This window comes from Carya illinoinensis, chromosome 9 (genome assembly GCF_018687715.1).
Source record: "Carya illinoinensis cultivar Pawnee chromosome 9, C.illinoinensisPawnee_v1, whole genome shotgun sequence".
NCBI classification, from domain to species: Eukaryota; Viridiplantae; Streptophyta; class Magnoliopsida; order Fagales; family Juglandaceae; genus Carya; species Carya illinoinensis.
Genome location: NC_056760.1, coordinates 25,491,438 through 25,515,610, shown reverse-complemented (window position 1 = coordinate 25,515,610; position 24,173 = coordinate 25,491,438). Strand labels below are relative to the sequence as shown.

Here is a 24,173-nt window from a genome sequence, read left to right as displayed (position 1 = left end):
GCACTTCTATATGAAAACGATGCTAACTTAGTTATTGGCATTTTGTGGATATGGTTGTAAATAAATTGAGCCGAGTCGAATTTCAAGCTTGAGCTCAAGCTTGAGAGTTTATATTTTTAAAAATTAGATTATTCTCCTTCAGTAGATATAAAACGATTATAAATTATATATATATATATATATAAAACATAAATGGCAATTAAAAAATATAAAACTCATATATTATGAACTATATAATATACATCTAACATGTAATTCTAATTCATATAATACTTACATATATAATACAAATACTATAAGCTCTAGAATTAGCTCAAACAAACCGAATTAAGCTTATACAAATTTTTTTAACGAACCCAAATCAAGTCCAGCCGTGCTCATATGAGTTTGCCTATTCCATAATCGAACCATGTTAATGCTCATATATATATATATATATCATTCGAATCAAGTATATATGAGTCGGTTCAAGTAGTTCATAAACGTACGGTTCTCATTTAGATTATTAAGATATAATTATGACACAGCAGCTGAAAGGAAAATTTACCTAACAAAGACTAAATAGAATGAATACAACTGCTAAGTCTCTTTTATTGCACAGCTTGATATGAATTGGTCAAACTACAGCTATATGGCTATATATTAATATATGCTTAGGTTGGCCTAATATTCAGAAGCAGACAAAAACATTGAATGGAACGAATCAAAGCTTTTTAGATGCGAATGTTTCTTCCATACGCATTGAATAATTCTAAGTCCTGATTTTTTTTATCATCTCAATTTATTTTATCTAATTATTATAATTTTTTTAAATTTTTAAATAAAATAAAAATATAATTCAATTTTTTCAACTCTCAAAATAAAAATGATACTAAAAAATTATATTTTAATAATATTTTATTCAACTTTCATCTCATCTCATTTATTTAACTAAACAAGACATTATCCTTATCTTCAAACAACTCCCAATTGCCCTTTTCGCTGTATAAAACAATGACTTTTAACAACTTATCTTGTAAGCTAATTATAAACTTTTCTTTATGTTTCCTAAACTACTTACCACTTAGATCTCTCGATTTCGATCATGTTTTGTATACAAAGAGAGACATATATATATATATATATTGTCCTCTTGGGTGAAATTTGAATTTATACAAAAGGCAGATAGCTGCTTTTACATCGACTTTTGAATCTTTGATTATGAATGGTAGAAGATAATTGATTTGACATGTTTTAGGATAGAGTTTTCTCTCTAAATTTGTTTGGAGGAAACTTCTTCTAATCCATTTAAAATATCGACATGTATCCCTTCAGCATGTGAAAACCACATGTTTTTTAATAAAAGGACATGAGACAATTTTTTAAGTTAAAGCTTTTTTTTTTTTTTAAATATGTGCTTATCACATGCTTAATAGACATCTGTCATATTTATAGATGGGTTGGAGGAAACTTATGTCCTATGTTTTATGTTAAAGTCAAGATGATAAATCTTGTAACTATAATGTTTAGACAAACTAGGTTACTAGAGGAATCTAAAAACTCCTACAAACAGTTGTTTTAAAAAACAAGTCTCTCCTAAGATTTTTTAATGTCTAAAAATCACTCAAATGTAAATACAAACCAATCTATTCAAATAACAAACTATGCTAACACAAAAACAGACCCAAAAAAGATGTTGCCAATTAGTGTATTTTGATATGAATTCAAAGACTTATAACCAAAAGGTCTAGAAAAAAGACTGCCTCGACAAAGGCTCCAAGACCCTTTTCAAGCTGATTCCAAGCTAGACTTCTACATTAATTATCAAAACCGAAGGAAACAAGTAGACATGACCAGATAAACCCATCCTAATTAAGCTCGTAGCATTTTACATCTCGACAAGGAGATCAAATGGCAGTCCTCTTATCTGTATAACTGTTCTTGATTGTCCTTTTGAAAGTCTAATTAAGCGGTTTTAAGTTTAAAACCGCAGGCCGGAACGATATTACGTATAGAAAAATTTTATTTGTAAGTTAGTGCGAAAGAAGGTTATGACATGATTTGACTTTGTCGTAATAATTTTAAATTTTAAATCTTGCAAATTAAGTCTTGTCTACTCCAGTCACCAATGTAGATGCTGCATACGTCCTCTACACGACTTATAAATAGAACAATTTTTACGTTATAATTTTATATTTAATGGATACAACCATCGTCAAAGAAATAACAGACCTGTCAACATTACTCCAATCCTCTAAGCTATGTTAAGTAAATAAAATTCAAGGGAAGAAAAGGTCAATTAAAAAGTCTCATGAAAAACCAGCCACGGGTGAGCCTTTTTGTGCTTCGTTTATTTGTATTGTAACCTGATCTTGAAAGTCTGCATATTCAAAACTAAATAAAAGTCTTTTAAATATGCCATTGTTGTTGGCATTTGACTGTCTAGCCAGCAGTTATTTACCATTATTTTTTATAATTAGTTTTAAAAAAATTTTATAAAAATAAATTCGTAAATTGATATAATTTAATGTAACATATTAAATTATAAAATTATTTTTATTATAAAATAAATTTAATAAATCACATCAAATTAAATCAATTTATAAATTTATTTTTATATAATATATATTTCTACGTGTGAGACAGGTGAGACCTATAAGCGCAACAACTTCAAAGCTGCCCCGACCTAACCCCAACCACCTTCACTCTTAATGTCCAATACCCAAAAACAAATGCTAATTAAAAGCCGCCCCTAGGCTTATCTTCATGAGATTTCAAAAAAGTAACCCGTATTCCCGAGCACTTGCTAAGAAATGTTGACCGTGACGGCGTAACTGTGAGAAGAGTAATGATAGGTTTATAATTTTTATATAATTATGAGTTAAATTGAAAGTATTTAGGTAATTTAATATTATTTTTATAAAATATCTCTTATTCAATGCATGATTATATAAAAATTATAAAAAAGAGTTTTAGGCTTATGATTTTTTATTATGAGAAAATTCGTTTAGTTATACAGATAATATGAGATGAATATTTTAAATAATAATAAATAAAATATTATTATAATATTAATTTTATATTAAAATTTGAAAAAATTAAATTTTTATTATATTATATTTTTAATTTTGTGTAATTAAGAGTAATTTTGTAACATTATTGATGCCACGTGTTGTGTAATACTTAGCAGGTTGGTGAGACCAGGTACTAGATTCCCGGCTGCGTGCTTCCTAGGGTAGTTGTCCTTTTTTTTGGACGGTGCTAGGAAACCGGGTATTGTATGATTGTATCGAAAGGTATTTATATTTATATTAATAATGTTTAGTACATTTTTCAGTACATTTTGTCGATGTACAAAACATTTTTAAGTGGAAAAATAATGAGCTTATTACTCTTTACCACTCATTTACTATTTTATTTATGTTTTAAAATTTTTTATATTATTATTTTTATTTAATGATTAAATAAGTGACTATTAATAAAGTTATATATTGTTTTTAATTTTTCTTAATAATTAAGGATGTTAAAAAAATATTAAAAATAAAATAATAATAATAACAAAAGTTCAAATACACTATGTAATAGTAAATTGGTGGTAAGAGATAGTAAGCCTATTATTATTTTTTTAAGTATTTGATTGATGACGTATCAGTATCAGCTACAAACAGTTTAAGAAAATACTTTTATTTAATATTTGAATGTGATTAGTTTAAATTCGATTTCAATTTGTATGTTAGGTTTAAGATATATAAATAATGCGAATTTATGATTTACACACTATTTGCCAACATGTGATTTGTCATTTTTATCATTTTATTTAAACACACATTATTTGAATGTGTATATTTAAATAGAAAGATAAAAATTATGACAAATTATATGTTGGTATATGGTGTAAGAATGATAAATAAAAGTTTTCTAGATTTAATGCTAAGAGATTTACTACTCATCATCACACACACCACGTTTATTTTTATTTTTATTTTATGTTTTATTCCTCTTAAACTAATTGACTTCTTCTGCTCATTATCACTACACAACATACTTACTAAGGAGAAAAAATAAAAAAGATAAAAAAAAATCATGTTTAGTATATTGTATACGAATGATGAATATAACTTTTCTTAATGCTAAATCTTCTTTTTATTGCACCACTTGAATAGTTTACGATGCACATATTCATTTTATACTTTTTAGAGTACAAATTCGTAGTAATTTCGTTTTATAATAACATGTTATATTAGGTAAAATTAATACTTGCATAAATAATTTTAATAACATGATATCTAATAAAAGAATAGAAATATCACATCATCTATATTCCATAAATACCTAATAATTTTCCTTTATATTTGAAGGTATAAAAACAAAAGTGTAATTAATTAGTCTCATTTTATTTTTTGGAGAATGATTGGGTGACTCCTAAATGTGCACTCCAAATGTGCCTACTCATGTATTTAAACTTTTTTTAATAGTTAATGAAGTAATTATTAGTAAATTTGTGAATTTTTCTTTTTTTCTTAATAATTAAGAATGTTTAAAAAATTTTTAAAAGAAAAAGATAAAAGAAAAAATGAAAATGCAATTGCATTAGGGGGAATATTTGGGGTGCACATATAGGACTCATCCTAGCATTGCATTTTTTTTCTATTAATTCGTTGTAATATGATTTTATTTGATATTTTCGTGTAACATTAGACGACTTGTATCTAGTCAATGGGACAAATCTAGACATTATAATTAGTCAAATTAGCGTTATTTGGTTTGAAATACCATCTTGATTTTTATTTTGTCTTTGATTTTAATGTAGTTTTGTATTACAATATTTCAGAATAAGTATGTAATTTAAAAAATGATACAGGCATAATTACTTATATCTTTGATATAATATTTTAATAAAACATTATTATTTCTAAATATGTTTAACTCTTGGTTGGTTTTGAAAATTTAAATTAATAAAACATTTAATTTAAAAATTGTATTAAAATTATAAAATAATTATGATTTTATGATTTTTCCAATCCAAGATTTTGTAAAGATCCTTCACAAAAGGGTCGTTTCAATATTTCACGTGAACGTGATGCCCTGATCCTTGCACGCATGCTTCTCGTCTCATAAAAGCAATCTAACATTTTCACATGATATGCGTTGTGATCGATCATCTCTGACACAAAAATCTTACCAAATTCGGAAGTGGAAATTAAGATCCTTGCAAACCTGACAAAGTTGATTTTTTTTTCTACACGTGTCATGCAACTTTACATGTCAATTGTGACTTGTGAAGTAGTCGTTATGCTTGGGACCACATCTTTATAAAAAGATAAAATAGAAATAAAGCTACGTATTATATAAAAATAAATTCGAATTTTTTTTTACAGCCAGTAGCTTTGATAAACTCAATTTCTAAAGGATCCGCCCATGTTTTATTTTTGAAAAATGATAAATTTCTTTTTAAAAAATTAAAAAAATTTATTTTTTCACATATCAATTATTAATTTCGATCGAACTAGAACCAATTCCACGACAACTTGAAGTTTGCCATTGCGTGGCTGCTTTGCAAAATAAAAAGACCAAGAACGGGTAACTTTGGTTGAATTTCTGTCTTTCGATGGTCAAGTCAGTACGCATGTTAACAGTTAAAGTCGCAGGTGATGCTTTCCAGAGTTCATGGTAATATTAGTACAAGAATAACAATCTTTTATATATATATATATATATATTTATAGTCATAAAATCTATAAATATCGTATAATTATTTAAAAAAAATAAAAAAAATATAAAATTTATATAAAAATTAATTTTTTAAAAGTGGCTCTATAATCTCGATTGGGAGTTTCTGCTAGTTGATTTTGTGTGTTTTTAAATTTTTTTTTTCGCATGTACTTTTTTAGCACTTTTAATTTTTTTAAAATTACAACATTATAAAAAACACTTACTTAATCATTAAGTAAATAAAAAAAAATCAGTGATAAGAGTATCATTTTTATCTTTTAATAATAGACAATACTCTTTTTTAAAAAGAGTGTGCGGTATTTACATAATTTATAAGAGCATCATCAATAGATTATGTAAAATTAAATGAAAATTTTGATGAATATATATGAATTTAATTTTTGACTATTCCATTCACATAAGTCTTTATATTGGAATAGTTATTTTTTCATTATATAACAATAAAATAATATAAGATAAATTTGACTTTGACTATTCACATCAAATTTCTCTATTAAATTATTTATTTATTCATTATATAGTAATGAGTAATTAATAAATAAAAAAATATTTAGTTTTTTCAATTATTAATTTATTTATTTTTATTACATTTTACATTTTTATCAATACTATAGCTTAAAGCTAAATAATTTGAATTTAGCTAATTCATTACAAGCCTCTTTTCATTTCTAATAGTTAAAAGTTATTTCATTTTTACATGTACATAATTTATTAATAATATTCTAATTATATTTAACATTACTCTATATCTCTATATATATAAAAAAACATTTTAGGCACAACTGAATTACACAAAAATAAACTTATAAATTAATGCGAATTGATATGATAAATTAGATTATAAAGTTACTTTTATTATAAAATAAATCTAACGAATTCTATAGAAACACTTCAACTTATAAATTTATTTTATATAATCACTTTATATATATAGACGTTTTCATATCTATATATATATATAATATTGGCACACTAATACGTGTGTAAATATTTAAAAAAAAAAGAATGGTGGGTGAATAGTGGTTATTGTTCGTACAACTGCTCTTCACCTCCATTATTTATTGTTCCACGATCAAGTTAGGGGACCTTTATTAATAATCAAACGTGAGTGAGAAATGAATCAAAGGATCTTGCCTTGTAGATTGCTCTACTATTTTATTCCTTCGCCTCGTTTCATCGATTTAAGTTAGATCGTGCCAGATAACCATTATTGGGTATCACCTGTTATAATTATTTTTAATCTTCTTTTGTCATGAATAAAAAAAATGAAATGTTAATGTCAACATTTCCTTCAACCATTTTTATTTTTATTTTTTTATTATATTGAGAGTCATGTGACGTTATAAGCAATTATATATATATTTTTTAAATTCTGAATCAATTGATTTATAAGTTTTTGGTTAAAATATTAATTAATATAATTAATCATATTAATAAAATATGTAAATAATATATAAGAATGATTATATATAGCATAAATTTTTTTTAATAATAAATCCAAAAATAACTTACCATTTTTAAAAAAACTTAACAATCCTATGTAGTAATGTCTTCAAGTACCTTCTTTTTGAATAAAAATATCAATATTGAGTGTGCATGTTATTTAAGGATTAAAAAGTTTTAAAAAATATATTTATACTTTAACGTCTTAACAATAACAAGCAATGATTCTAATTTAAAAAATTCTAAACTTCTATCGTAATTCGCATCCTCGTACAGATATCGAAAAAAAAAAGCTGGCCATCAAACAAAAACAAAAACAACAAGCGACGCGCACAAAGTGATGTGTCCGAAGACTCCAGATCGAATCTCCATAACGAAGACGTGTGCGCACTACTGTGTAGGACAGATGTCACATTATCAACGGAGACACGCGCCCGAACATTTTGACCCCTTTTTCTTTTGTTTATCGACACTGAACAGCTACAAACACGCACGGCACTCCGCGCGTGTGGTTTTGTGTGAAACAGATGACGTTGCACTGTTACACTCGACCGCCTGAGTCGTAGCTAAAAACGACAATCGTCACATGCAGAAGAATTCCCTCCCCTTTACCCCCCCACCTTAAAACGCGGCGTTTTACTCCCCGTTACCTTCGTCTGTCGACTCTCTCTCTCTCTCTCTCTCTCTCTCTCACTCGGGGTGTTGGTGGTTCAGCTCGTGATCGCTCGTCTGGAATTCAAGGTCTGTGATCATTAATGTCCCAGTCATTTTCAATCTGTATTTTTGTAAAAGAACGAGAACCAGAGCAAAGGTCTAGTTATGAGATTAAATTTTCCTTTTTTGGTCAAAAAGTGTGTGATATTTAGAGGGGTTAAAATGCTAAGCATTCTTATTAGCATACCATTATTTCGAGGGTTGGTTTCTATATTAAACTTGTTTTATGAGCTTGATTTTTCTGTGTAATAAATCAGGATCAAGAAAAGTGTCACTCATTAGATCTAATGGAAATGGTCAAAAACTCCTTTTTCTACTGTCTGGTTGTAAGGCAGAACCCCTTTTCCGGGGTGATTTTCTCTATTTTTGATGTATTTTGCATTTTTCCGGTGAAGAAATTGCTGAAAAATCCTGATCCAGGGGGGCTATACGTCATTTTGTATGCCGGATTTGTTTTCTTGGATGATATTTGTATTGGGAATGTTTTGAAGTAGATTATTTGTAGTTACCTTCTTTTGGTTTCGTTGGATAGTCGATGCAATTTTGAACCTTTGACTTGGGTTGCGGGTTCGATGTCTCAAGCGTATCTCTGTTATCCTTTAGAGGGTTCTGCGTAGGTTATGCATTTTTCAGATGTCAGATTAACAGAGAAGCTCTCATCTACATTCACACGTGCGCTCCCGCGCACACATACACATTCATTTCAAGCAAGTATATTAAGAGGTTAACATGTGAAGAATAATTCGACAAGTTTTTGTTTTCCTGTTGCGGTAGAGTTTGCAGGGACACGTGTGGCTTCTGAGATAACCTAAGCTAGAGACGTAATATTTTGAACATAAGCTTCTTGTTTTTTGTTATTAACCAGAAATACTTTTTGATAAATGTGAAATATGGAATTTACTTGGGTAATTATTGTTTATTATGATCACTTCTGATATTAGTCTCTGCTCAATAGGTTTTGATTACGGTCTGTCATGAGAACTAAATAGAGGCCTTTGTAGTCTATGAAGCCATTAAAATCATGGAGATGGCTGATGAGGAAACGGAATGCCTTCTCTGATGGGGTATGGTCTCTCTGTTTCTCTGTTCACACTTATAATTATAGTTGATAATGGTTTGGGATATATTAACACTAACCTGTATCATATTCTAAAATTGATATTTTTAGAGCTTAAAGTATATGATGCTGGTGTAGGGAAAATGTGGATTAAAGATGAGACAGCTTCCGTTTTTGGGAGTCGTGTGTACAGTTGCCTTATTCTTTGTGTATAGGATCACAAATTATCAGCATCGGCAGACGGAGGTACAATCACCCTATCAATTCTTTAAATCTTGTTTGTCATCTTTTAAGAGGACCAATATGGTAAACAGAATGTCTTTTTGCCATCCTTCTTCTGGTCAAAATTCAAATTCAACTTGTTTGATACTTTTCCACCTCAGGAATTTCCATAATGACATTCCTGCAATGTGTTGGTTGATTAGAAGAATGCTTAATGGTTCTGAGGAACAGAAATAAATCAAACTTATATAGTTATTCATTTGGGTTCACGATTAGCGGGTCCAGAGTCTCCCGTTTTCAATTCATGGTAGTGTTAGTTATCTTCAGTGGCTAGTTTGCCATCTGTAATATCTTCTCCTCAGTGAATCACCTCAAGGCTTTATATACTGCTTCATACTTATATTTGATTTGTGTCCAGCTCTTTTTACTCTTGACGTTTCTTTAGCTAACCTTTTATTATCGTCGTGGTAATTTTTCCCATTACCAGATGGATGGAGAATTGCATCGCTTCAACACCGTAAAGGTAAGTACTGTAGTCTCTTCATGTATCTTGTCAATTTAGCACGTCATCGCTTCGCTTTATTTGCTCATAAATGTTGTAAATAGCTTCTTGGTAGAGTGGTAGTTGTTGTTAACTCCATTTAGTATATGGCTTATAAATTTTTGAAACTCCGGCTGATTCAGTCACATGGCTTGGATGATTCATGTGGAATATGTATGTTCTATATCTTCATTATCAGTCTAAGGATTCTATATTCTCTTAATAGGAGTATCATTTGGAATCTAGATTTTTGCATGGTTTGCCTCATGGTATAATACAAGGCAGGTCAGATTTGGAGCTAAGGCCTTTATGGTCAAGAAGTAGTTCCCGGTCAAAGGTTAGATTCAGATCCTATAGTATTTGGTTTCTAAACCTACCTTTAAAATTTGCGCTTACTTTTTCTGGCTGTGGAAAAACTGTTAGATGATTTTTAAAAGTATTGGTAGACTTGGCCTTTCGAAACTTTCTGTTGCAGGATTTTTGTTATGTAAAAGAATTGTATCATTATTTCTTGTGACATATGGTGGCTACTGAATTACAGGTCAATGGTTTTAGCAATCATAACTTGCTGGCAATGCCAGTTGGTATTAAACAAAAGCATAATGTGGATGCTATTGTGCAAAAGGTAATACATTTTTTCTTTTTTCTTATTTCTTTTGAATACATTTTTTCTTATTGGTAATACATTTATCTAATTTCATTGAATTCAGTTTCTTCCAGAGAATTTTACAATTATTCTATTCCATTATGATGGCAATATGGATGGGTGGTGGGATCTCGACTGGAGTAACAAGGCCATACACATAGTTGCTCAAAACCAAACAAAGTGGTAAAGATTTAACCACCAGTAATTGGAGTTTTATTTATTTATTTATTTATTATATATATATATATATATATATGAGTACTTAGAATTTTAACGTGTAGCCGTATAGGGTAGATTAATGGTTATAGTTGGGGATTGATATGTTTTGTTGGAGGTGCTTTGGTAGCATATGAATTTAATCGTATATCTTCTGATGAGGTTAATTTTTTTTTATTTAAATTATAATACCTGGGACTTGAAACAACGAGCCTCTTAGGTTATGGGAGTAATGCAGGAGTTTAACAAAAGGTTTTGTACTGTTGGCTTTCTACATAATGCCACCCTCAGTCTCCAAATCTGGGGTCAGCCCTGAAAAAAGGCATTAGGAAACCAAATTGTTTTTATATTTTTATTTTTTCCAATTATATTCTTTATTTCATGCCTTAGTTAATGGGTATCTAAGTTCTGGGGGTCAGACTATGACTTAGATCGTCATATGGTATGAAAAGAATTTGGCTTCTTGGCGAAGTTTTTAAATTGCAAATCCTACCGTCACTGTTGCAAAAATACATGTTAACCTTATTCATGCTTTATTTGTTGGTTTTTCTTATTTTTCCTCATCTCAGGTGGTTTGCAAAGCGCTTTCTACATCCAGATGTGGTGTCCATTTATGATTACATATTTATTTGGGATGAAGATTTGGGTGTTGAGCATTTTAACCCGGGAAGGTACACTTGACATTCTTCTTGGAGATCTTTTGACTCTGATATTTGTAATTCTGTTGAGTGTAAAGGTTATAGTCATGTCAGTTCTGGACATTAATACAAATGCTTCAAGACTGAAGTAAAGATCTTGGGGGTGTAGAGCTTTCTAGTTCTTTCCAAGAAAATTAGAAGATTTTGGGAAATCTGGATTACATTGTTCCTGGGTCTTGACTATTTTCAACAGTAGTTGATCAGATGATTTATATAGTTGAAGTAATTGCTCGGTATTGTCTTGACTATATTTGGATCTATTAACTTCCAATTTCTTGTCATATTTTTGTTACCCGTGATATATATCTTTTAAATCCTGTTTCAATTGCTGTCCAGCTCATTTCTCCCTAGACTCCTAGGAAGGAAATCTACTGTCTTGCTCGGTGTAGTTACTCCTGAAACCATCCAACCTTGAACAGTATATTGAGACAGTTTATTTATTTCAGGATGTTGGTCAGTATTTGGATAGTGGCGGGGGGGGGGGGGGGGGGTTATTTGTGCAATCATGGTTTCGTATTGTGGTCTTGGGGCTTTATCTTTTACTTATTGGGAGGCTCATATTCTCTCCACAGAGAACAAGTTGATTTCAGATTTTGTTTTTCCAGGTACCTGGATATTGTGAAAACGGAAGGACTTGAGATATCTCAACCAGCTTTGGACCCAAATTCAACTGATATACATCATAGAATTACTATTCGTGCTAGAACGAAGAAGTTTCATAGGTGAATAATGATGTGGTCTTATGAGAACCATCTGTGGGGATAAACTTGTATTGCTTATATATAGAATTCTTCTCTGTACAGGAGAGTCTATGACCGCAGAGGTAGCGTGAAGTGTTCAGATTCCAGTGAGGGGCCCCCATGCACTGGGTAAGTTATCATACCGTGCACTTGGAAATGGACATTATCTTTTCTTTGATTTACTTTTCTGGAACCTTTGAGTTTTCCTTCACTTTTCCTTTCCGTAACCAAAGAAGAATGAACAGTTACATGAGTATATCTATAAAGTTCCATAAAATTGGGCTGTAAAAGAAATGGAATTATTGATTGATTTGACTACTTGTCAAACAAATAGGACCTGTTCAGATCTGAACTCCTTAACTCATAAAACCTAATTTATGATTGCGCTCTATTACATGAAAAATTAGAGGCTATGAAGACAGTATCAAGGCTTTTGCAGCAGACTGGCAGTTCCTACATGTAAGGTTCTCAGTGTTGACAAACACACCCAACATCTGCATGATGACTGAGACCAGTGTCATTGTTGTCAATATGTTGCTCTCAATGTACTTTCCATATAAGAAAAGAAAGATAGAGGGGATGACAGGCGCGTGTAAGGGGGTTGGTTGTTTTGAAGAGGGGGGGGGGGGGGGGGGGGGGGAACTTTTGTTTTTGGCTTCTCTGACTTTGACTAAGAAGAATATATACAGGGATGTTGTTCGTGTTTTGAGTTGAGAGATACAGTGCTCTGCTATTCGCTTTTCCAGATCCCTTAAAGTTAGGAGAATATAGAGTGCCAAATGACACCCCCTGAAACCTCATTTCTTTAATGTTGTTTAACAGAAGTCTTCTGCCATGTCAATCTCATCTTTGTAGTTCCCAGGTCTTTTAAAATGAATAAATTTTTGGTAATGTCTTTTAAGTTTTAACAACTTAAATAGTTAAAGTTCATCTCCCAAAAATATCAAGAGAGAGCAGTTTTAATCTTTTGAGCTAACCTATTTTTGGGTACAAGTCTTTTTTGATAATATTGATCCAACTGATGGTTATCTTCTGTTCAATTTAATAGGGGAGTAATTTTATTTTGACTTTTTTATAAGTAAGATTTTATTTTGATTGTCTGTATTTACTTGTAGATTTGTTGAAGGCATGGCTCCGGTGTTTTCAAGATCTGCTTGGCATTGCACATGGCATCTTATACAGGTAAGGATATACATGTGATGTATCTGGAAAGACTATAACTTATGCTACCATCTTAGAAAAATTATTCAAGCAAATAAGGCTCATGTTTCTGCATTGTTGTCATGTACTGATAATGACCCTTTTCATTTTCATTTAAACTAAAACCTTAGTCCTGAGTTAAAACTCCACCAATAGCTTTTACCAGCAAAACCAGCTAGCATCTTTCAGTATGTACAAGCAGTTTTACTTGTATAAAGGAAAAGTACGTGTAAGCTGTTTAGTCTGATAATGACATGATAACAAAATTTATTTGGGGATTGGAATTCTTATTTGGGGGATATATCATTTTGCTATTCATAAAGATTTTGCCGCAATATTTAAATGCCAACATTTTGTGCATGTTACTTGGTGGATCCAAGATGTTAGAGATTCAAAGCTTCGGATTAAATTGCAAGTTTTTTGTGCCATGTGCTATATGAAGTTGCTTTTTCTTACTGTTGTATGCCGTATACTTGTATCACAAGTCCATGAATCTGGATACTTGTTATAATATATCTTTTATTTGATGAGTAATAAATTCCATTGAAAAGCACCAGAAAGGTGCAACCCCAGCACGCAAGATGTATAGAAGAGAAACACCCAACTAGAAGTAGAAAAAAGATTCAAGTTAAGCCTATTAAATTTTATAGCAGTTCCCCAAAGGAAGGCAGTATTTAAAAAGAAAATGTTGAGCTCCTCTGACATAACTTGCATTCCAGTAAGGGAAGCCACTAGATATCTCCAAATGATCTGCCACATAAGCATCCTTAAAGACCAACCCTCTAAACATTTGGGAAAGCTTCCTTGAGAGCCCTGTCTTCACACAAATCATGCCAGTTTCTAATCCTAGAGTAATATCTCACCTCAAAATCTAATAATATATTTGAAAAATGCGCACCCCCCCCCCCCCCCCCCCCCCCCCCCCCCCCGCGGCCCCCGCCCAACACACACAAAAAAAAAAAAAAACCACTTTGTTTTTATGTTTTTCCATAAATCTACTCCACGGGATCCTGGAATCTCATTAGAACACTATCCACCGATTGGTATCCATATTTAGAATATACTACATCCCTCCGCAATGCCTCTTTGTCATTCTAATGGCACCAAATCCACCTCTTTAAGGTTCAGTTTGGCAACATAAAATTTTCATCTCAAACTCAAAATTCTCATCTCATCATTACAACTTTCTCAAATCCCAATACAAAATATAATAAATAATTTAAATTTTTCTTAACTTTTTCAAATCCCAAAACAATAATAATATTAAAATATAATATTTTAACATTTCATCTTAAAATTCAAAATTTTCATTTCACTTACCAAACGGAACCTAAGAGTGCTCGATTAAACAAGAGAGAGTTCTGTACTCCCAATCCCTCCTCCAGAGATTGGAAAACCTAGTTGGACCTACATATGAGGTGGAATCAATTACTTATTCTAACTCACCTCAGGCGAAGTTCCGTTTTGTTGCTTCTCTAGACAGTTAGCCACACTACAAGGAAGCGGACAAGGAGATGTACTATGTGAGTAGATTACAAAGAGTGCTCTTAGTCAAGGTAATCCTGCCACATTTAAATAAGTACATCATCTTCCAACCAGCCAACTGATGCTCGACCTTCTTGATAATCCCATCCCAAATCGCCTTGGTCTTGAAAGTGTCTCCCAAAGGAAGACCCAAGTACTTCATGGGTAAAGAAGACATCATACGCCCTAGAATACTAGCAAGACTGTCTATATTAGTACTTGACCCACTGGGAACAACTCAGAGTCTTAGATTTAGTGAGATTAACCTTCAACCCCCCAAACTGCTTTAAAGCATAAGAATAAAGCATGCAAACAGAACCCAAGGCAGCAGACATAACTGATGCTTTTTTTTTTTTGCCGAAATTAGTGATTATGCCATCTCAAATGGTGATGGAGACCAAAGGAAGATAAGCAGTTATCTTTATAGCCTTAGGGAACAGATGACTAAAATTAGTGAAAAGTTATGATTTATTAGGACAGGTGGACATGGGCTTGGCTTTAGTGGACAAGCTTCTAAGCTTAGCAAGCAGGGCAGGTTCTGGCCAATTCACAATGGCTTCTTCTCTCATCAAAGGCTTATTTTCGTGTGCGAAAATCAAAACCATTTGTCAGTTAAAAGGATTGGCCTATTGGAAGTGGATCTGGTCTGCAACAATAAAAAGGGGAAGGAGCCAATATAATGGCCTGACTCATGGAATTTAGGTCCGGTCCATGAACAAAAGACAAAGGCAAGCAGTCCCTTATTTTAGATTGAATGAAGCCCAGTAAGCTGTTTTTGACCGGCGATAAAGAGAGAAAAAGGAAAGAGCAAGCAGGCCATTATTTCAAATGGCTTGAGCCAGCCTGTTAAGGGATATGTTGCTAAATGGGTTACTTCAAGTGTCAGGGCATCTAGCTCCTATATGTTTGTTGCCGAAGCAAGTTTGATATTCTTGGAGCATTGATAATGAAGATGATTGCTGGAGCAAGAGGATTGGTCTTCCTAGTGACTCTTAATATCAGGGAACGACTGGTTGCAATGTCTTTCTGATCCACATTTCGAAAAAAATCTTCATAATCAACTGGTGAAGCCTATTTTTTGATAGGTAACTGAAGCCTATTTTTGCTTCTCTGCAATTGATCTTGAACTCAGAGGGCTGGTGGTACATAATTCATATGGATATGAGGAACATTTTGATGGCGCCAGGATTTATTGGGGGATATGGCAGTCTTGGATTTTATTTTGGGTGAAACTCATGGGGATATGATAGTATCTTCCGTAGGTGGTATTGAAGGGGACCGGTCTCTGACCTCATATACCAATTGGGGAATGTTATCTGTTAATGAAGCCCCTAAGCTATTTAGGCTATGCCTAATGTTTAATTCAATAAAATTCTTCATTACTTGTATCCAAAAATGAAGGCCAGCCTACCAAGTATAGGTGTTGCTCTTGTATACACCCCCTCTACTTGACTATGCCTATTTTCTATTATCAATACAATTATTATTCACTGATAAACGTAATATAAAAAAATGAAGGCCCTAAGCAAAAGTCAGTAGCTGTCTTGGGCAAGTCTCAGCTCTCGGAGTGGTCACGGGTCACTAGAGAGGGGAAATGTATTCCTTTGGGAACTGATAAGGGATTGGGCAGTGGAGCTGGGCAATGTTGGAGTGGTGAGGAATCAGTTCATGAGGAACTATTTGTTTGCACTCCATTGGAAATTTGTCTGCCGCCTGGGTTTGGGAATTTTAGTGATAGTGTGTCATACCTGTTTTGTGTCTATTTGTCAATTTCTGTAATGCTTTTATTCACCATTGAATTTGTCAATGTCTACAGCACAGTGCATTGACTTTGAGCTGAGGAGATTGTGAATGATCCCATTGCCTTCATCCACTCGAGAGAAGATGGTCTTTTATATAATTGGTGGTTTTGGTTGATCCTAAATTGTCTGACATTTTGTGCTTCCATGGTTTGGTTTGTTTTGTTTTGTTGGTTTTTAGTTTTGTTTGAATTTAGGTTTCAGCTAATATTAGATTAGATTAATCTTTGTTGTTTTTTCCCAATTTTTTGCATTTATTTTCTGTTTTTGTAGTAGTTATCTTTCTATAATCCGTGAGTGGAACAATTACAGTAAGTGCCAGTTTTTAATTATAGTTTAATTAATTTACGAAGTTTCTTTCCTTTTGTTCAGAATGATCTTGTCCATGGATGGGGAATGGATATGAAACTTGGGTATTGTGCACAGGTGAGATAAGATATTTTCTGGGCATAGTTTAAGACCTCTGATGTTAAGAGATTTTCTCAACCTATTTCCTTGATTTCTAATTATATTCAATTACTTGTATTATGCAACCAAATATTAAAGCTCGACCTGTCAGTGGAGCTTATTTTGGTGTCATTGTGTTTCATTGCTAGCAAGGAACAAATTCACCTTTCCTGCCACTTCTCAAAAATCTCCATCAGCCCTTCCTAAATCTCTTGCATTAATCTGCCTAAATCTCTTGTATTAATCTGCTGTGAAGTCTGATAATGATAATTATATAGTTGATTGTTGTAAGTACGGTCTTGCTTTTTCGAAGCATGTGACCCAACTAATGGCAATAAAATTGTGGTCAATGCTGAAAGTTGGAGTAAAAAAGAAATAGAAGAAAAGAAACTAGTTTAAAGAGATGGTTTGAATGGAAGCGAGCTTTTTGTTTATTCAATATATAATGGACAAGTGTACCTTTTTTTTAAAGTTATTGAACAAGCATGCCTACCAACGCAACTTTACCGTGTACCCAATAGCAGTAGTATTATTGTCAATTATTGCTTAGCGTGATCAACAGCATACTTGTGTGGGCTATCCTGTTAGGTTTCTAAAGTACTAGTTTTGCTTGGTAGTGAGCTTGCTTCTTCACTATTAATTTGTGTTGACAATTTAAAGTGAGCATGTAGTTAATTTTCTTGCTTTAGAGGTACCAGTCTCACCCCTTCTTTTCTCTTACATGTTTGGGTTGATAGTTATATTGCTGTTTTCTGATGTCATGTAAATGATAAATGTGAAGGGATTTACTTTTTTGATGCCATCTAGACTATAAATCTGAATACATTTGCTTATTTACCTCATTAAATCAATGTAGTACCGGGATTTGGATAAAAAAGAGTTGTCATTTTTTTAATCTTCCTACCTACTTATCAAAACCTTTTATGCCTTTCTTTTGGGCATGTAAGACTGGTTGCCGGAGGCTATTTCAAGTGGTTATTTATTATCTTACCATTTTATGAGATGTAACAAACAATTGGTGTGAGGCCTATTTTACTTATGTGTAAACGCTTAATGACTTCCTTTTTTCTTCTTCCCTCTCCCTTTCTAGTACATCAAAATAATTCTCACTACACATGTAACATTAGAAATACTTGATGGATAAATATGGCATTTTACAGGGGGACCGCACTAGGAATGTGGGAATCATTGATAGTGAATACATTGTTCATAAGGGCATACAAACTTTAGGTGGGAGTGGACTGCCGGCAAAAAAGGTTATTTGCTTTGTCTTTTCTCTCGTTGTTTAAACTGAGGTTGGATTTAATACTTTACCTACTTTTTTTCGTTGGACCACTGAATCGACAAAGTTTTGTGGATTTTAATCATTAGTATGTTATGTCACTCATAAAAAAAAAAAAAGAAATCATTAGTATGTTATGTAGCCAATACCAGGTTCTATTGAGAGGATTTAACATTTAGGAAATGTAATTAATTACATTTATGCCTACCTTTTTTATATGTTCTGTGGGTTATCTATTCAATATGGTACTTGTTTGCCTAGCTTTTGTCCAGACAATTTGCTTGGCATGAAGTCAAACTTATCTTGTTTGTTGTTCTTATTGCCTAAACTTGGTAACCAAGATTAATTGTTTGATTTGGCTTCTCCATTTTCTCTGGATTTCCTATCTTTTTCTCTTGAATACCAACTTTTCGTTGCTTTCATTTATGTTGTCAATTAGGCTTTAAAATATCCATATAGATGTCCAAATGAAAGCATTCAACTGAACTCAACTTGGCCTTATACCTATTGAATTGGCACCAGCTTTATGTATCCTTGTCAAGTAATGGGGATAGACTACATGGTTTCTTTTTTAGCCAGTTTATCCAATCCAAAATCATACTCTTCGATCTCAGTACTGCTCTAAAATGGCACCTGGTCAAAATCTGGCTAACCATTTGTAATTTAGTCTCACAAAGTCTGGAACTCATATGGACCTTGTGATGAAGGGTCAATTGTCCAGACTCTGCATGGAACATAATTCTTGAGGTTCATTCCTTTCTTTAGTTTGCCCGAGTAAGTGAGGTCTCCAGAAATGGAAAGTGTTCTCAAAGGACTTTTCTGTTCAAGAGGCTTTCCTTTTGCAATTGACTTAAAAAATGCTGTTGATTTTCTTGATAAAAGATTGAAATACTATGCATTGTCTACAATCAGCTCAACATGGGACTGCATTGGTTAATTAGCTTCCATGCAAGCACCGTTTCCATATCTTGAAGGGCTTGATCTTGTGATTGGCTATTGCTGCTAAATAAGTTAGTGGCGTGTGATAGTTGATGACCAAGAATACCTTGTCCTTGCCGTGAGAACTAACTTTATTTGCTTCACTTGTAAGAATCATCCAAAATGTGTCAAAATCACTTGTAAAAAAACTGTGAGAGAATCAAACAGGTCTTTTTTCTTTATTTTTTTATTGGCACTGGGTGTTTGTAACAAAGTCCTGAGTAATCTCTGGGGTGCAAAATCAAACAGATTTATAATACCATTCCACTTAAATTTTTTAAACAAAATAAATAGACTAAAAAATACTACCTGCAGCTGGAATGGAAATATTTACATATGTATAGGGACATGTGCAGGTAATCAGGTGCCTGTAGGTATGCATCTACTCATATATTCATGGATATAAACATATTAAACATACACATGATGTACATCTCTCTTATGAATTCATAGATGTACATCTCTCTTGTAAAAAGAGTATCTTTGCTTGCCATTATTTTTACTTATTAAAAAAAAACTTAAATTTTGTAGGGTGGTACTATATACACTACGTACAATGCAACTTCTTTCACTTCATATTGAGATTATGTGGACCATTATAAATGCATGGGATGTGGATTTGGAGTGTCAACTGGTTTATCTTCATCTCATGCAGAACAATTTGATTTCTACAAAGAAAATAATTAAAGTTACATTTAATCGGAGATTTGAATATGTTAGGCATGTGCCTACACACACACACACACACGTATATGGTGTAAATATATGATCCATACTAGTTTACGTGTGGCCTCCATAAACTTAAGTTTTTAGCTCTTCCCTTTCTATCTTTGTAGACTTGCATGTAAGTATAATGTGTTAATCCAAATAGAGATATGTACTATTTATTAGCTAGGTGGTGCTATTGATGCTCCACTTCTAGCTTCTTAAGAAAGATTTTAAATGATATATTTTATAAATACAAAGGGGAGTGAGAAGCTTAAAGTGGAGTGCCAATAGGGTTATTCCTTACTTGTGCCCCATTCTTTAACTGTTTTTTGTAGAATCTAATTGAATTTGATTGCTCTAAATTTGTGTTCGCCAGACATTATGAGGATTCCAAAATGGAAGGAGGAAAGGTTTGTTGGTGATTCTGGAGGGTGCAAATGGCATTGGATGGAAAGACTTTCTGCAGTTCATTCTAAGTGTCACGGAATCCAAAACTACTACTCAAAGTAGGGAGTTTGTTGATGGAAAATCAGTGGGAAGACCTTCCTCAATCAAAGGTGCTTTGTACGCAATGGTGTTGAGGTCACTAGGAGGTAGTCAGGCCGAGATCAGCTCAGCGGTAGAAAGAAAGGGCAAGGCACTTGTAGGAGACGAAAGACCATAGGTGACATTGGGAGAGTTGGAGGGGCTCTTGTGGGATGTCAAATCTCAATTAAAGGGAGTTATGGATTATGTAAGAGATCTAATGACTAAAGTAGATAAGAGGCTGGACCTAGTCGTGGGTACAAGTGTGCAAGCAAAGGGTGTGTCAATGATAGGGTCATTGGACGCTGGCATCTTTGTTCATGCCAGTGTCACTATTTTTCTCTTTTGAGGGAGGTGTAGGGTCTCAGGCACCAGTTGCAGATGAAGTTGGTCCTTCTGTCTAGGGTTTTGTAGTTGATGACGGGGGTCCCTCCAAGTCTTGATTATTTTGGAAGAAACAGTCAAGTCTCTTTTAAAAGATGCAAATGGGGTAACCAAAGGTAGTTCTTCCCTTCTTGAGGAAGTAGTAGGGTCAGACAAATTGGCACGACAAGGATCGTAGAGGGGTGGAGCAAATACATGCAATGTTGATGGAGGGGAGGAACCTGTAATGGTAACAGATGGAGGGGACAACAATCATATAGTTGTCGAGCAACCATTTGGCGGGAAGGAAATTATCGATTTGTCATTGGGGCCTCATGTGGGGGAAGGTTTAGAGTCGAGAGTGCAGTCTGGTACTAAGGTTGGGGATAATGTCGTTCCCCTAGTTTCTCTTCCTCTGATTAACGATATAGTAGGTTCAACATCGGATTGGATTCTGAATAAAGATAACGGGTTTCTTCAAACCCTGGGACTTTCATATGGAAAACAGGGAGAATATGAAGACCAATTTAAAGCACTACTCATTGCAATCGAGGTGAGCCACTCGCTTGAAACCAAATCTAAGTTTAAGAAAAGCAGGGAGTTAGAGAATCTTTCATGGGCAATCAACTACAGTGCTAAGGGAGGTAGCTCAAGTCGAGGGAAGGCTAAAGGGAGGGATTTGTGAAGACATTCTCGTAGTGGGATGTTCGGGTAGAGGATTAGTTTTATGGAGTCTAAGGGATGGGGTCGGGGAGGTGTAACGATAGTTTTCCAATTCGGGCTTGGTGTATTTTGGATAGGTTTTCATCGCCCTTATGGGTCATTAGGGGCTCTCTTGTATGGGCTAGGTGTTTTTCTTGCATACGTCTAGTGTACTTGGTTACTCATATTGATATATATATATATAATATTATTACTTGTAAAGAAAAAAAACATTACGAGGATAATAATGTATTTACTGAGATTATGAAAACCATAGCGCACAGGTGTTAGCTAACCTCCTTTCTCATTATGACGTTAATAAGACAGCATGTATGTTCATTATCCAAACAAAAAAATAAAGGAAGAAGAGACAGCATCTATGTTGAGTCAGATCACTTGGCTAGGCTCAATAGCCTTGTTGGCTGGTGATAAGCACTCTTCCAGGTAAGTACAAAGAGCAAAGATTTTGGCAACTTCTGAGGTTTGCTCGTATCAAAACTATGGCGATGTGATCCCTCAAAAACTGTCTTGTAGAAGCGGTTTTTCTATGCTTGATAAGTGGTAGATTAATCTGTTAGGTCCACTGCTTATTACTTGAAGGTTTAACAGTAAATGAAAGTATCAAGGTGGTATGATCTTTCAATTAATTTTTCATATCAATCTATTTCCAATAATTGAGTAGGTTTAATGGTTGAGAATATGTTTTATTTCCCTCTGTAAATTGTTATGCTCACTAAATTTTTGTTGCAGCTCTCGAACCCTGAAGACTTGGCTAAGGTAAGCTTCATTTCCTTTCAAACACTAGATTATGGTTCCCTTCATGCATAGATTAGGCATTTTTTGTTGGCCTGACCTTAGGCTTAAATTTACCATTTGTTTGTTAATTTTTCTTCTCGATTTTCAGAAACATGGTGCTTCAGCATTTGATGTGCGAACCGAGGTGAGAGTTTTAAGAAAAAAAAATGTAGCTAGAACAAAGAATGCGAGACATGGTTTCAATATAATGAACTCGAACTTTAGAAGGTATTACGACCGAGTAATATTTGCCCTAGACATGACTAGAATTATGCAAAGATTGTCTTAAACTTTTTATGTAACTAGTTTTCTTATTATGTTTTCAATGAGATATCTAATTCTGTACAAGCCTGAAGCCTGGAAAGTCTCTTATTGTTCAGAAAGCATAGGGATGGCATATAGATTTTGTTGACTATATGGCATCAAGCAGCGTTTCTTTTTCCACGATATTTCGATGAACTTGATGGTTTTTACAATCACGATGGATTAAACAGATTAGGAGGCAATCGACATGGGAGCTTCAGACATTCAAAGAGCGTTGGAATCAAGCGGTTGAGAAGGACAAGAACTGGGTTGATCCATTTAAAAGAGGGAAAACATACAGAATAAGAAAACAACAAAACCGATTTGTCTAGCTTGTAATTTTACCAAGATGTTTGGATATGGTAGTTTAACCTCACCTACAGACACCAACTCTCCTTCTATATATACTTCATAATTTAGTTGATGTAGATGTTATTTTTTTCATTATTTGATTGACCACAATATTTGTTCTTAGAATCCAGATTTTGGCCTTTGTATACTTTTTTTGTTTCCTCATTTTAATGGGACTTAACCTTTTCGGTGTAATAGAAGACATACCATTCCCCTCCTCATGGATGGACAATGAGTCATTTTGGAGATGGTGGCTCCAATATGTTATAACTGTTTGATTTTTGTACGGCCCGGTGTCCTCCATCCAATATGTATAATAAAATTCGACCCGAACCGGACCGACGTTGGCGCATTTGTTAACTTTTCCTACTCAAGTACGTATAGGGCAGGCCGTTTGGAGCTATTTTTGTCCTTTAAAAAAAAAATTTAATTGTGGATCTAATAGTGGATTTAATTTTATTATTATTTTTTATAGGAGTTTATGGCGTTTGCTACACAATCATGACTGTATTATTAACTGCAGTACTTGTTACAAAAACCCATTGATTTAGTTTATTTTTCTTTTCTTATTTTTGAAAAAAAAACTATGTTCCAAACTTATGAGTGATAATCTAAGGATCTGTTTGAGGTTGTTGCAGTATGAATTTTAAAAAGTGTTTAAATAGCTTCAAAAAATATTTCATAGAAAAATTTGGTTGCCTGTGGTACATATTAAAATAATTTTAATCTCAAACAAACGTGTTTTTTCAAATAATACAGAACTTAATTTGAGTTTTAAAAAGATTGTTAATCGATGAAAATACTTGTACAACTCTAAGATAATTATACCTTTTATATTTTTAATGATATGATCATAATTTTTAAAAATTTAAATAATCGTCATATCTATATTAAAAAATATTTCTTTAATTTGTTTCTAAACAAACGTAATGTAATGTGTTTAGAAGTTTTTTAAACATATACTAAATAATAAATAATTTTTTAATAATAGAATTTATTCCTCAAGTTACAAGTTATAAATCTTAAAGTTATAAATTATATTTTTCACCATAATTCCAAACATGCATTAATTAGTCCCCCCCCCCCCCCCCCCGGCTTTGGGGTGGATGCCAGGGCTCCAATTATTATACATTTATACTGTGTAGCCTTTCTTCTTTTTCTTTCAAGGGAATTTTGAAGTTTTTCTTATTCTTATATACATACATAC

The 24,173-nt window shown here is 32.9% G+C and overlaps 1 protein-coding gene across 7 annotated transcripts; it reads left to right on the top strand.

Moving 5' to 3' along the window:
* The first annotated feature begins 7,741 nt into the window (after positions 1–7,741).
* LOC122277603 lies at positions 7,742–23,077 on the top strand. 7 transcript variants are annotated; one of them, XM_043087669.1, is made up of 16 exons: positions 7,742–7,896; positions 8,825–8,933; positions 9,065–9,172; positions 9,636–9,671; positions 9,916–10,026; positions 10,231–10,314; positions 10,400–10,518; positions 11,121–11,222; positions 11,855–11,971; positions 12,053–12,118; positions 13,105–13,171; positions 16,885–16,938; positions 18,120–18,215; positions 22,268–22,294; positions 22,422–22,540; positions 22,807–23,077. In XM_043087669.1, the coding sequence occupies exons 2-16, from the start codon at positions 8,874–8,876 to the stop codon at positions 22,919–22,921; spliced, it is 1,281 nt and encodes a 426-aa protein (XP_042943603.1). In that variant the 5' UTR covers positions 7,742–7,896; positions 8,825–8,873; the 3' UTR covers positions 22,922–23,077. The 7 variants fall into 7 exon arrangements, with proteins under 7 accessions (XP_042943603.1, XP_042943607.1, XP_042943608.1 ...); XM_043087673.1 differs by having other exon boundaries at positions 7,743–7,896; positions 22,422–22,457; XM_043087671.1 differs by lacking the exon at positions 7,742–7,896 and adding an exon at positions 7,944–7,966.
* Positions 23,078–24,173: the final 1,096 nt, after the last annotated feature.